Here is a 14,748-nt window from a genome sequence, read left to right as displayed (position 1 = left end):
ACCAAGCCATGAGGTTGAAGGAATTGTCAGCATTGAAGGTCCCCAACAACACAGCGGCTTCCATCATTCTTAAATGGAAGAAGTTTGGAACCACCAAAACTCTTCCTAGAGCTGGACGCCTGACCAAACTGAGAAATCGGGGTAGAAGGGCCTTGGTCAGGGAGGTGACCAAGAACGCGACTCTGACAAAGCTCCAGAGTTCATCTGTGGAGATGGGAGAAACTTCCAGAAGGACAACCATCTCTGCAGCACACCACCAATCAGGCCTTTATGGTAGAGCCACTCCTCAGTAAAAGGCACATGACAGCCCGCTTGGAGTTTGCCAAAAGGCACCTAAAGACCATGAGAAACAACTCTTTGATATGAATGCCAAGCGTCACGTCTGAAGGAAACTTGGCACCATCCCTACGGTGAAGCATTGTGGTGACAGCATTATGCTGTGGGGATGTTTGATGAAAACCTGCTCCAGAGCGCTCAAGACCTCAGACTGGGTTGTGGCAGAATGTTTTTGTTTTTTTATTTGTAATACATTTGTGAACATTTCTAAAGACCTGCTTTTGCTTTGTCATTATGGGGTATTGTTTGAAGATTGATGAGGAAAAAAGCAACAGTTGAATCCATTATAGACTAAGGCTGTAACATAACAAAATGTGGAAAAAGTAAAGGGGTCTGAATACTTTCCGAATGCACAGCATACAAACAGCTGACCTATAGACAAAGGAACTTGTATCTTACTCTATAATTATATAGCTTGTGTTCTCTATGATGTAACAGTGTACATATTGCCAAACATGTACACAGTGCAGATATGTGCTATAGCAATGAATGTCATGTCAGAGAGATTGCCTAACAAACAGTAGAGAGGGTTGTAGTAATTCACTATCATTATGGTACAAAGTATGCAGCACAACAATATCGATATAAATCTCATTCAGGAGACCTTTTGAGTCCTGGGTTGAATTTGCTGCTGTTCCCAGCCTGACCTATATGTTCCATTGATCTCTAAGAAGTCAAACTTCTAAATGTCAGTGGACGTGTGCATCAAACCTACAGTGGAATATAACCAAGTCAGAATGTTCCAAGGCTTTAGCCTTACTAAACCTTCAACTGGTCCTGTAGGAGAGAGAAAGTTGGGGATGGGGAAGAATTGTGGTTGTTCCATTGGCTTGGTTTGGTTTGATTTCTGCATGGGCCCCACACACACAAACACATGCACATACGCACACACACACACACACACGCACGCACGCACGCACGCACGCACACACACACACACACTGTTCAGATGGAGCGATAGCGATAGCAGGATATTTGAGAACTAGCATTTTAAGAGGAAGATATCTCTGTCAAATCAAATAAAGAGGGGTAATAAAAACTGGGTGAACAACAGAAGGTTTCCACATTTTGAAAGCATTGCATTCTCTCACTCCGGAACAGAGGTTATATCTGAAACAGCAGGGAAACAAGCAGATGGATCGAACAGACCCCAAGCGTCAGCCTCTTGAAACATTTAACATGGACCACAATAACACTTACAGTTGAAGTCGGAAGTTTACATACACTTAGGTTGGAGTCATTAAAACTAGTTTTTCAACCACTCCACAAATTTCTAATTAACAAACTATAGTTTTGGCAAGTCAGTGAGGACATCTACTTTCTGCATGACACAAGTCATTTTCCCAACAATTGTTTACAGACAGATCATTTCACTTATAATTCACTGTACCACAATTCCAGTGGGTCAGAAGTTTACATATGCTAAGTTGACTGCGCCTTTAAACCGCTTGGAAAATTCCAGAATAGGATGTCATGGCTTTAGAAGCTTCTGATAGGCTAATTGTGGATGTATTTCAAGGCCTACCTTCAAACTCAGTGCCTCTTTGCTTGACATCATGGGAAAATCAAAAGAAATCATCCAAGACCTCAGAAGAAAACTGTAGACCTCCACAAGTCTGGTTCATCCTTGGGAGCAATTTCCAATTGCCTGAAGGTACCACATTAATCTGTACAAACAATAGTATGCAATAATAAACACCATGTGACCACGGAGCCATCATACCGCTCAGGAAGGAGACCTGTATCAAACCCAGACAACAGCAAAGGATCTTGTGAAGATGTTGGAGGAAACAGGTACAAAATTATCTATATCCAGAGTCCTATATCGACATAACCTGAAAGGCTGCTCAGCAAGGAAGAAGCCACTGCTCGAAAACTGCCATAAAAAAGCCAGACTACGGTTTGCAACTGCACATGGGGACAAAGATTGTACTTTTTGGAGAAATGTCCTAGTTTCATCTGGTCTGATGAAACAAAAATAGAACTGTTTGGCCATGATGACCATCGTTTTGTTTAGAGGAAAAAGAGGGAGGCTTGCAAGCCGAAGAACACTATCCCAACCGTGAAGCATGGGGGTGGCAGCATCATGTTGTGGGGGTGCTTCGCTGCAGGAGGGACTGGTCACTTCACAAAATAGATGTCATCATGAGGGAGGAAAATGATGTGGATATATTGAAGCAACATCTCAAGACATCAGTCTTCCAAATGCACAATGACCCCAAGCATACTTCCAAAGTTGTGGCAAAATGGCTTAAAACTTCTTCAGGCTTCAGCCTTTTTTCTCAATTTCCGCCTGACTGATGTGCCCAAAGTAAACTGCCTGTTACTCAGGTCCAGAAGCCAGGATATGCATATAATTGGTAGCATTGGATAGAAAACACTTTGAAGTTTGTAGAAATGTTAAAATAATGTATGAGACTATAACACAATAGATATTGTAGGATCATTTTTTTTTAGCGCCCATGCTCTTACAATGGAAAGTATAGGGGCATATGAGAATCCAGCTCCCAGATTGCAATTCCTATGGCTTCCACTAGATGTCAACAGTCGTTGTTCAAGGTTTCAGGCTTGTTTCTTCCAAAACGAGGAATAATTATGAGTTTTAGTATTGGGACTCAGAGTTGGAAATCAGTCTGTGCGAGCGCAACGAAGAGGACGCGCACCTGCTAATATTACTTTTCTACTAAACATACTTCTTTCCACATTAAATATTACAGTTTAATTACATTTTAGTGTATCTCAAGATTAAACAGAAGTGTATTTTGACTTGCTTTAACAAAGTTTAGCGGTAGCTTTTTGGATTCCTTTCTCTACATGTTGAACAAGTGGATTACTCAAATCGATGGCGCCTACTAAACAGACTTTTTGGGATATAAAGAAGGATTTTATATAACAAAACAACACTACATGTTGTAGCTGGGACCCTTTGTATTGCAAATCAGAGGAAGATTTTCAAAAAGTAAATGAATATTTAATCGCTATTTGTGATTTTATGAAGCCTGTGCAGGTGGAAAAATATGTTGATGTGGGGCGCCATCCTCAAAAAATCGCATGGCATGCTTTCGCTGTGAAGCCTATTGTAAATCGGACAGCACAGTTAGAACCTCTTGAAGCTAGGGGGCACTATTTTTATGTTTGGAAAAATAACGTTCCCAAAGTAAATGGCCTATTTCTCAGGAGCAGATGCTAGAATATGCATATAATTGACAGCTTAGGATAGAAAACACTCTAAAGTTTCCAAAACTGTAAAAATATTGTCTGTGAGTATAACAGAACTGATATTGCAGGCGAAAGCCTGAGAAAAATCCAATCAGGAAGTGACTCTTATTTTGAAACCCCTGTGTTCCTATGCATCCCTATTGCCCATTGAAAGGGATATCAACCAGATTCCTTTTTCTGTGGCTTCCCTAAGGTGTCAACAGCCTTTAGACATAGTTTCAGACTATTATTTTGAAGAATGAGCGTGAACGACCACATTGCGTATGTGGACAGGTGGGGGCTCTCAGAGTGATTTGTGCGCAGCCATTGTTACTCCCGGTCCTAGTGAAAAGCCAACTGTCCCGGTTGATATATTATCGAATAGATATTTGAAAAACACCATGAGGATTGATTATAAAAAACATTTGACATGTTTCTGTGTACATTATGGATATAATTTGGAATTTTTGTCTGCATTGCCGTGACTGCTCTTTCCGGTGGATTCCTGGGCTTAACGCACCAAACTAACGGAGGTATTTGGAAATAAAAAACATCTTTATGGAACAAAAGGAACATTTGTTGTCTAATTTGGAGTCTCGTGAGTGAAAACATCCGAAGATCATCAAAGGTAAACGATTCATTTGATTGCTTTTCTGATTTTCGTGACCAAGTTACCTGATACTAGGTGTACTTATTGTTTTGTTTTGCTATCGATAAACATACACAAACACTTGTGTTGCTTTCGCTGTAAAGCATAATTTCAAAATCTGAGACGACAGGGTGATTAACAAAAGGCTAAGCTGTGTTTCGCTATATTTCACTTGTGATTTCATGAATATTTTCTAGTAATATTATTTGACTGTTGCCCTATGCTATTCAGCGTTGCTGATGACAAATATACCGGATCCGGGATGGGTGGTTCTAAGAGGGTGTTAACAAGAATGTAAGCTTTTAACTGATATAAGACACTTGTATGTACCTAAATGTTTAATATCCATAATTTTTATGATTTTTTATTTGATTTGCGCGCCCTCCAATTTCACCGGAAGTTGTCGACAGGTGTCCCCGCTGGCGGGACGACTAGCCCTAAGAAGTTTTAAGGACAACAAAGTCAAGGTATTGGAGTGGCCATCCCAACGCCCTGACCTCAATCTCATAGAAAATTTGTGGGCAGAACTGAAAAAGCGTGTGCGAGCAAGGAGTCCTACAAACCTGACTCAGTTACACCAGGTCTATCAGGAGGAATTGGCCAAAATTCACCCAACTTATTGTGGGAAGCTCTTGGAAGGCTACCTGAAATATTTGAACCAAGTTAAACAATTTAAAGGCAATGCTACCAAATACTAATTGAGTGTATGTAACCTTTTGACCCACTGGGAATGTGATGAAAGAAATAAAAGCTGAAATAAATCATTCTCTACTATTATTCTGACATCTCGAACTTTAAAATAAAGTGGTGATCCTAACTGACTTAAAACAGGGAATTTTTACTAGGATTAAATGTCAGCAATTGTGAAAAACTGAGTTAAAATGTATTTGGCTGTGTATGTGAACATCCGACTTCAACTGTAGATGATGCAACAGCCTTGAAAATAGAAACTATTTAACCCTCCAAAACAGCGCTACAAGAAGCTTTCAGCCACTCAAAATCGCCATAGCAATGACATGGCAATAGCAAAAAACTAAAAATATAATTTTAATATGAGGAAGGAGGTTGGACTTTGGGCAATTTCTTTAGCCTCTTTTAGGGAATACAAAAAGGCTAAGCTGAGTAGAGTTTTAAGGGTGACCAAGTGTGCTTCAGATTTTGAATTTTGTATGCAGTATAATTACTTATCAAGCATTATGCCTTTAAGGCTACAGGTATGGGTGTGGTTAGAGGCGCGTCCAACCCACAGGTGCCATCTTGAATTGGCAGACTCAATGGGGTGATGTCAGAGTTGGGTCATCCCAATCATCCCACTTTGCATTTACCATCTTTAATTAGGCTGAAGGCCCATTGTTTGAAAAGAGCCTATCATTAATTGTTACTAATAAGAAGTAGTTGTTTGTTTTCTAAAAAGAGTAGTAAATAGTTCAAGAAAATAAGTATAGTTCAGAAAAAAAGTGCTTGGTGTCAAGCTAGGCTGTACAAGGCCTAGCCTACAAGCTTGCTTGCATCGCACCACCAGTAAGCATCAGGACTATTAACACACTATTCTTATATGGATACATCCTTTACTTGATTAGACCTGAGATTATTCAACAATAGCAGGTAGCACAGAGGTCTGTTATATGTAGTTATGCATACAACTAGTTATACAGTGCATTCAGCTAGGGTTAAGGTTAGGGTTAAGGTTAAGTGTTAGGGGTTAGGGGTTAGGGAAAATAGGATTTTGAATGGGAATCAATTGTTTGGTCCCCACAAGGATAGAAAACAAACGTGTGTGTGTGTGTGTGTATTTGTTTGTTTGTTGTGCGTCCGTGCATACACAAGTTGCAAAGTGCTGGCAAATACTTTTCCAATTACTTCCATAATATGAAGGGTGGAGTCACATCTTAGTTCAGGAGAGTTCTCTTCCCCCCTGACAACCGTCATGACTCTCTACCAGCAGTTAGAATGCTGATCCCTTACTCTTCCACCCCCCCCACTGTTTCCCTCCACCCTCCCCCCATCCCCCTCCTTCCTACATGGCCATCGCCCACCGTGAGTAACTGGCCCTCTGGGCTAATGGCCGGCCCCTTCTGACTATCCCGGCCAATCATAATCATCAATAGCAGCCGAGGTGCCTTGACAACTGTCCACGCTGACAAATGAGAGTTGACATATCTACGTACACGTCTCTCGTTCTCCTCCCTATATTTATTGTCTTGCGTCTCAGATGTTTTTAGATGCGTGGGGTGGGTGACCTGGGGGAGGACTTTAGCGAGACATGACCTTATCGGTGACATATGTTGCCTCTTTTCCTCAACAAAACGCTCAATATTGATCACGGTTCGTCGTCATAGAAACAGGGCACGATGTGATGTCTAAGTATGCATTCCGATTGGAGCTGAGTGGAGAATTCTGGGCAGAGGATGAGAGGGAAGGAGGGGTACACACACACATCCCAAATCAACGACGTGAGGAGAAAAATGAGCCCACAGAGGGGCTGATGCAACATGAGTGAAATCCTGCGTCCGGAACGTGTGGCGCATTAACACAGCCCGGCAGAAAAACACCTTCACTGAGTCCCACAGGATATTACCTTTACGATACTGCAGTACATTCAGACATTCTGTCCATTGACAATGTTCCCAGTTTCAGCTAGTTTTCAAAGCAGTCAGGGTCCAGGTTTTATGGATTTTGAATGATAGAAGAAATGTAGAAATAGTTCATGAAGATTTCCATTGCTTCTCTAAGAAGAAGGGTCACTAGGTGGATACCTGTAATCCAATAAAGTAAGCCACAGGTCTAGAACTGTAAAGGCCAGTTACCCAGACCCAGATTAAACTGCTCATCAACACCCTGTCCAGTATATCACCCTCTCTATCCACTATACTGCCCTACCAAGCAAAAAGGCAGTAACTGCTCATTTGGTCAAAAATGAGTTAATGTTATTTTTGCTACATTAAATACATTCTTAATCATGTGGACACGTATCCTGCCTCTATTGTATTGTGTTTTGGAGAAAATGGGGCTCATGTTAGCAGTAACTGCATAAAGTTACTGTGAAACCAAGGTAAATAAAAGCCATTTTTCTCAGTTCAACGCTATGAGCAATTATTGCCTTTTTGCTTGGTGGGGCAGTATAGTTACAGACGTTTACCTGTCCTCTCTTAAGCAAAAGAGTGTAGGAATGGTAGCTTACTAACTGTGAATACATTTAAATAACTACCTTTGCTATATAAAGTCCTTTCAAATACTTGTATTAATTATAACACAGAAATAGATGACCCCTCCACAGTTTTCGTAATCGTAGCCTATCTAGTAATTTTAGAATCACCAAAGTTTGGTAGACTATGCTGTTGCCAGCACTTTTTTGGCCATGGGCATGGTTGTTCATGCGGTGGTTACAATATAACACTGATCAAATCTTCTCATAAAAGGTTGGCGGCAAAACCACTGCAGCAAACGAGTTTGGTTCAGGGATAAACATACTTTTTTACATGCAAATCTGATTGGATACAACATTTGATTATTGAAATATTATCCTCAATTTAACATCAGAGTTGCTTTTTATTTCTGAGGGCTAATCAGGGACATTTTCAGGGACAGCTCTAGCCGGGTACAGGCCACCCAAATCTGGGACTGAAGAAGAAATTGGGGATGTCTAGTCACCCTAATTTAGGGGATCTTGACAATGTATCTACACCACTTGCCAGCCAGCTACTCGCTGTTTAATATCTATGCATAGTCACTTTACCCCTACCTACATGTACAAATTACCTCGACTAACCTGTACCCCTGCACATTGACTCGGTACCGGCATCCCCTGTATATAGCCTCGTTATTGTTCTTTTATTGTGTTACTTTTTATTGTTTTTTTCTTAACTCGTTCTTGAACTACATTGTTGTTTAAAGGCTTTTAAGTAAGCATTTCACGGTAAGGTCTACACCTGTTGTATTCAGGCGCATGTGACAAATTAATTTTGATTTGATTATCTAGGACAAAATAAGGTGAGGGCAGAGAGCCCAACGGGAGCCTCTTTCTTTCTTTCACTTGAATTCCTCAAAAAACACCCCAAGATATCAGTATACTAGGGTTTTTCTCACTTTCAAAGGACTCCTAGGAAAACCCGAAGCAGAGGAACTCAAAGCAACTCTAACTCTAAGGGAGAACATTTTCAGTGAATGTAATAATACATGTAATTACTCCGATACTACACGCATACTACATTGTTATTACACCAAAGCTGCACTGTTGGTTAAGGGCTTGTAAGTAAGCATTTCACGGTAAAGTCTACACTTGCTGTATTCGGTGCATGTGACAAATTAAGTTTGATTTGATTTGAAAGCAACTGATGATACACGATACATACATTGCTGACACTTGACAGTCATACATGTTAGGATTGACCCACTGACCTAAAGTGTATTACTGTACAGGGGCGTATTCTAGCTAGGTCACCTGGTTCATAGTGTGCTGCCATATCTCTCCCCACCCTCCCTCCCATACTGCATTGCAAAAAAATTGCGAAACGGCCCCTCTTTGTGCCGACGTCCGTCTCAGCATGCACGACGGCAGCCGGTGATGGTTATAAATGGCCTCTATTAGCACAGCCCAGTCGCAGAAGGGAGAGAAATAAAATCAGTGGGAGAATGTAGGGCTATTGCTGTCGCCTCTGTGCCCGTTCCCTTCCCACCCCAGCCTCCTCTACAAGCCCCCTCCCTTTCAAGGGGATGGCAACCTAAAGACTAGATTACTAGTGATACATGGGGTCATTATTTGGATGGTAATTGCAATAGTATAGTTAGTAGTATCCGAGGCTTTTGCAACAATGAAAATACTAGCTAGGAGTTTGTCTAACAATTATTGTGGTGTCACATGTTGCTATAACATTGTAGAATATTAATAGCATCTATAGGTGCATCTATATATTCACACTAAATGAATTGAGGGTTGTTGTGAACCAGGGAAATAAAGAGGGAAATGGGGTTTGGAGGAAAGGAGGAGGAGAGGAGGGAGAATCAGGGAACGGCGTAAAGGTGTAAATAAAGTACGTGGAGGAAAGAGAGAGGTGGAGGAGTATTTCGATGAGAAGTTACATGCTACTGAAAGAAGAAAATGAGGAAACAGAAGATGGAGAGTAAAAAAAATAAAATGGAGTGAACACGTTTTGCTGTGGCTGGAGGGCTGGAGTCTGAGATTTAGGCAAATAACCTTAGGAGCCAAGCCATCAATCAGCTCAGAGCATTCCAATAAGTGTCAAAAGGCTGCAAATGTTCTAAGACCCTAGTGTTGTGCACTTTTCTTGCAGTATTAATCCCAATGAAAAGGCAATAACTTTCTTCAACCCTAAAGTTGTTTATAGGGCAACATTGCCCTTGTTTGACTTTGAGCTTTGGGACTATATTTTGTACAATAGTCAAAAAATGATGCCGTACACATTTTGCCAGCTTATAGATATATCCAAAATACTGGCAACACTTTACTTTAGGCCGACAGGTATAAAGCATTATGATGCAGTTATAATGCATGCCAGACTTGTTGTAAGCATGTATGAACCAGTTATAATGTCTTACTATCATCTCATAATGATCCTGACTAGGCTTTTCAGTCGGTCTCAAAATCGTAGCATCAAATTCCACAATCGTAACACTTTATTTGACAGTGCCATTTTGGCATGTATATGATAGTGTCGTTTCACAATGACATTTAGTCAACCATGCTATGACACCAACATAACGAGAATGCTGTCCATGGTGTAGACCACTACAGTCATAACACAAACCGCTGCCTCTGTCATGACAGTGGTTATTTGGCATGAGAGGTTATGATTGGACATGACCCCTTATGGCATAACACCTTCATATCTATGACACAGTCAAATATTTTAAGCCTTGGGGCTTCCCAGGTGGTGCAGTGGTCTAAGGCACTGCATCACAGTGCTAGCTGTGCCACCAAAGATTCTGGGTTCAAGCCTGAGCCCTGGAGTCATAGCGATGGGACGAGACAGTAACTACTAATAATTGAATACCACGAAATTGGGCGTAAAAATAATAAAAATATAAATACATTTTAAGGTTTCTAATAACACATTATACATGCTTATAACAAGCAACAAAGCACTATACCTGTTGGCTGTAAAAAATATGATTTACTTACATTAAAACATTCAGACATAACCTTACAATAACTTTTTTTTAAACTCAACATTCAACAAAAATCCACTGCTTGTGGGAAGGTGTGGGGATATTGGGCTGGCTGGGAGAAGAGGTGTATACACACACACTGTCTATAGCCAACCAGCTAGCCAGCGAGAGAGCTATTGCATCCAGCTAGTTATAATATGAGAGCGGTGCTGTGAAGGGGGGTGCACTAATAAAAGCGGGGGCCTGGCCTGTGATGCCAGGCAATATATCGCCCTAAGGAGACAGTTCCTAGAATCAGCCGGCATGGCCTCCCATAGTTCACGGGCCGTACGTGATTAACCGTCGGACAGGGAGTCGTTACTACAGCTGGGCTATTAATAAAAGATACCCCTCCTTCCTCTTCCCCCTCCTCCTCCCACTTCCCTCTCCTCTCTTTGGTTCCCCCATCCCTGGCAATCTCCTCCTCCCTTCCTCCTGCTTTATTTCTATATCATCATTATTTATCGACACATGCAAAACGTCATGTTGGTAACAGGATGGGGGAGGTTGTACTTTAACGTCCACATATGAAGTGACCCATGGAGTCTGAAAATGCCCTCCAGGTGTAGCAGATCAATTAGTGACTTCATTAAGATTCTGATGCCTTGAGCAAATAGGGAATAACTAACCACTGGCTACCCCTCTAAAGAGTCTGAAATCAACGTCCATAACATTGGTCATTACCCTTACACCAAGGTATATGGCTGGCAATTACCCTTACACCAAGGCATGTGACCGATCGTTAGCATTACATTGAAGATGTGACAGTTCATTGCATCACACAACAGGTATTCAGCATTGTGTAAAATGACCGTAACACCAAAGGGGTGACTCTTGATACACCATCATCAAGGCTACAGGTACATGCAAATATTAAACAGCTGAGAGATTAACGCACACACGCAAACAAACAAACACACACACACACACACACACTCATACATACACACAGTTATCACTCTATAAATCAGCTGGTTGTTCACCTGTCTTTACGTCATATTCAAAGAGTTCCATGACATCCTTTTTACTTTCTAAAACCACAAAACGTCTGCCTAATGTCAGGAACAAGACTAGAGAATAACCTCAATTACATATTGTAGGTAAGGTGGGTGGACCACAGGTATGTGTAATGTGTACTGTAGAATGCATTATGTAAAATCTAAGAAAGTATTGGTTACATTTTCTCAGAGAATAATACAGTAAAAAGCATGTACCCAATCACGCACGATCGCGCGCACGCGCAAGCACACACACTAACACATTTTTCCTCCCTCCCTCTCCTCCTGTTACAAGCAACTTGGCATAACGCGCAACAGAGTGCAAGATGGTGCCGTGGGCAAGAAGCCATGGGCTCCTCCGGACTCCTCCGGTGAACTTTCAAGCGTGGAGATTCTACACTTGTGAATGAATGCACAATAACTAAATGTGTGACTTACTCTTAACACCATAGCCTAAACTTCCAAAGTTACAAGACAAACTGTGACTTATAATATTGTTACACAATAGCCTATTAGGTCGTGATGCTTGACAGCACGGTGTGCCTGGATATCTCAGAACTAGAGATTTGAGGATATGTTAGTTGAAATGGCTAAATATTGACCAAGGAATCAAGACGATAGAAATGGACTATTCCACTTTCTGTTAACATGAACATGAAACCTGTGGAGAGTAAACTACAATAGTAAATGTCACACTAAAAACTACTGTAAACGCAAGTAATATTACGCAACCGGAGCCGCAGAGAAAAGAGCGTGAAGATGGGGATTCCGCTCTCTCGGGGACTGGTAGGCTCAACCCACCTTTGTGCATGCCCGTAAAGCGGTCCTTGAGTACCGTGAGCTCGTAGATCTTGCCGAACTCCTCGAAGAGCGGCCTGAGGTCCTTCTCGTCCAGGTTGCGCGGTATTTGCCCGATGAACAGTTTAATGGCGTCGTGGTCCTTCATGGGGATGGTGCCCCCGCAGCCCGCTGAACTGTGGCTGTGGCTTAATCCGTTCACTAGCCCGTTTGTGCCGTCCACCTGTCCATTTGTTAAAGTTGCCATCTTCGGACCGGCAATGAGTTGTGATAACAGCGGCGGCAGCAGCAGCGCAATCTTGGTGGCCGTTGTATAGAAGCTTCCGAACGAAGTAGCCTATTGATTAAAAAAAAAAAGTCTAAAAAGCCTTGCTGGTCCTGCTTGTAGTCCTACCAATGCAAATATGTACATTAATAAATATACATATGTCTCATTGGGCTAAAACGAATATCAAAAGCTTGGAGCAGGCTTTCTTGTCCCGGTGGAGGCGTGATTCCGTGTAGCCTATTTATGTCCTAATTAATCATTCATTCATTCATTTACTAAAAGAGAGGAGAGAGTGGAGAGAGAGAGAGACCAAGAGCTTTCGTATTCTATTTACACCTCATTTCGTTCCCCTAGTCCCTGCTTCTAGGTTCCCTTTTAATTTTTGCATTGAGAAGTTGGTATGGGTGTTCTCGGTTTAAACGGACGGGGCCAGCTCAAGGGCTACAAGGAATGCGGGGAGGTATAGAACGAGGGGAACCACTAGGATTCGATGTTTGTGTTAGACAGCGTTTTATCTCCCCCTTCCCGTTTAGAAAGCCGAATGGTACGATCCAAGGGGAACGGGGTCTATAAAAAAAGAAAATAGTGACAGTAATCTGTATGGCTCTTTGTGCAATAGTCTATCATGTGCAAATCACGCCACGTCCGCAGCGAAATAATAGGCCTAATAATAATAATAATATGCTATAAAATATATGTCAATCCCTTCAAAATATAGGCCCACTCCAAAAGGCCACGGATTTTAATTGAAAACAATTTTAATTTGGTGTGAAAAGGCCATTCAAGTGTAGTAGAACAATTCGGAGAGTATTGAACTTTTGAAGGGGCTTGAACTGCTTGAATAGCGGGTGGGTGGACAGCGCCTGGTGCTGAAATCGTCGAGCCTAGTTAAAAAGCAACATCCGCAGCTAAAATATATTTCAGGGAACGTTAGGATGTGTCACACAAAGCAGTGTCGCACAGTATCGTGTAGCCTATAGTTCAAGGAGGCATCTATTCCGTTCAGATTCTGATGTAGATGTCATTCGAAGAGAAGGAAGTCTGTGAGCACCGCCGAGCGGCGTAGACGGGCACATCGGAGGGAGCAGCAACTAGAGAGGGAAGAGAGAGGGTAGAGAGAGTGTAAGGGTAGACTACAATATACGAAACAGCACTGGGATCCATTCACAGGTGCAAATCTGATGGTATAAACACCTAAAATTCAACTCTGGACATAGAAGCCAGTACCATTGCTTGTTCTAACCAGGGACTGATTTAGACCTTGAACACCAGGTGGGTTAATTAATTATCAGGTAGAACATAAAACTAGCAGGCTCCGCACCCCGTAGAGTAAGAATTTAATACCTCTGGTATAGACAAACTAGAATGCTAGGATATGACATAAAAATACGCTGTTGCCCAACCCCATGTGCATTTCACACTGACAGCCCACGCGCAAACACACCATGGCTCACATGGCAACTCTATTTCCACGTGACACACAGCTGTCAACTGCAAACAGGTAGGCTGCTCCCACAGGTCTATGTTGTGTGTTTGATCAGTGAGGTGAGAGGAAAAGATGACTGTCAATAGTTCAATTGCAACACATGCACAATTACAGCCATAAACAGCAACAAATGGAAAACCAATAGGTGGGTGGATGGAGGCATGCTGTCTGTTTCTATGGCTGCCCCTATGGGCCCTGGTCAAAAGTAGTGCACTATATAGGGAATAAAGTGCAATTTGGGAAGCAGACTACCAGAGGAAGATAATCTGGCACTCTTCAAATAATGTACTTTTAAACACATCCTTTCTTCCCACCTTCATGTAGCCCATTGGTTCCCAACTGCAGTCATCCAGTACCCCCAACAGTAGACATGCTTGTTGTAACTCCAGTCAAGCACACCTGATTCAACTAGTCAACCAGTCATCAAGCCCTTGACAGTTTGAATCAGGTGAGTTTGTCCCTGGCTAAAACAGAAATGTGTGCTGTTGGGGGTACTGGAGGGCTGAAGTTGAAAAACATTGATGTAGCCTATTCACTGATCTGCATGTGGCTGTTGATTTAACTGTTCAAACTTGATCAGAGGAATTTGATAAGAGATTTTTAGATTTGCTAATGTACAGCTGTCTGTGAGAGATTCACAACATTCTTTAGATTTCAAGTTCTTACCTCCACTTTTCTTTCGTTGACAAAATATTGTGCCCTCCCTTCTCACTGCAATGTAGAGTAGTACAGCTGCTGTCCATGGTGCTGAAAGCAGACTCCACTAGACCTATACGTGCATTGAACTGTTACTGTCCATGGTACCAACAGGTTACAATGCCCATTGTGTCCATTGTATCCGTCACTGCAT

General features: G+C 41.9%; 1 protein-coding gene across 9 annotated transcripts in view; it reads right to left on the bottom strand.

Moving 5' to 3' along the window:
- The window catches only part of LOC110529005 (CUGBP Elav-like family member 4), a 118,035-nt gene extending 105,185 nt beyond the window's left edge, over positions 1–12,850 (bottom strand). For all 9 annotated transcript variants that reach the window (XM_036983883.1, XM_036983889.1, XM_036983885.1 and 6 more), the window contains exon 1: positions 12,148–12,850. In XM_036983883.1, the coding sequence (XP_036839778.1) occupies positions 12,148–12,391 (244 nt within the window). In that variant the 5' untranslated portion in view covers positions 12,392–12,850. The remainder of the gene's footprint in view (positions 1–12,147) is intronic.
- Between the last annotated feature and the right edge of the window lie 1,898 nt (positions 12,851–14,748).

This window comes from Oncorhynchus mykiss, chromosome 7 (genome assembly GCF_013265735.2).
Source record: "Oncorhynchus mykiss isolate Arlee chromosome 7, USDA_OmykA_1.1, whole genome shotgun sequence".
Taxonomy (NCBI): Eukaryota; Metazoa; Chordata; class Actinopteri; order Salmoniformes; family Salmonidae; genus Oncorhynchus; species Oncorhynchus mykiss.
Note: the sequence above shows the minus strand (reverse complement) of the source record. Positions and strands in the feature narration are given on the sequence as shown.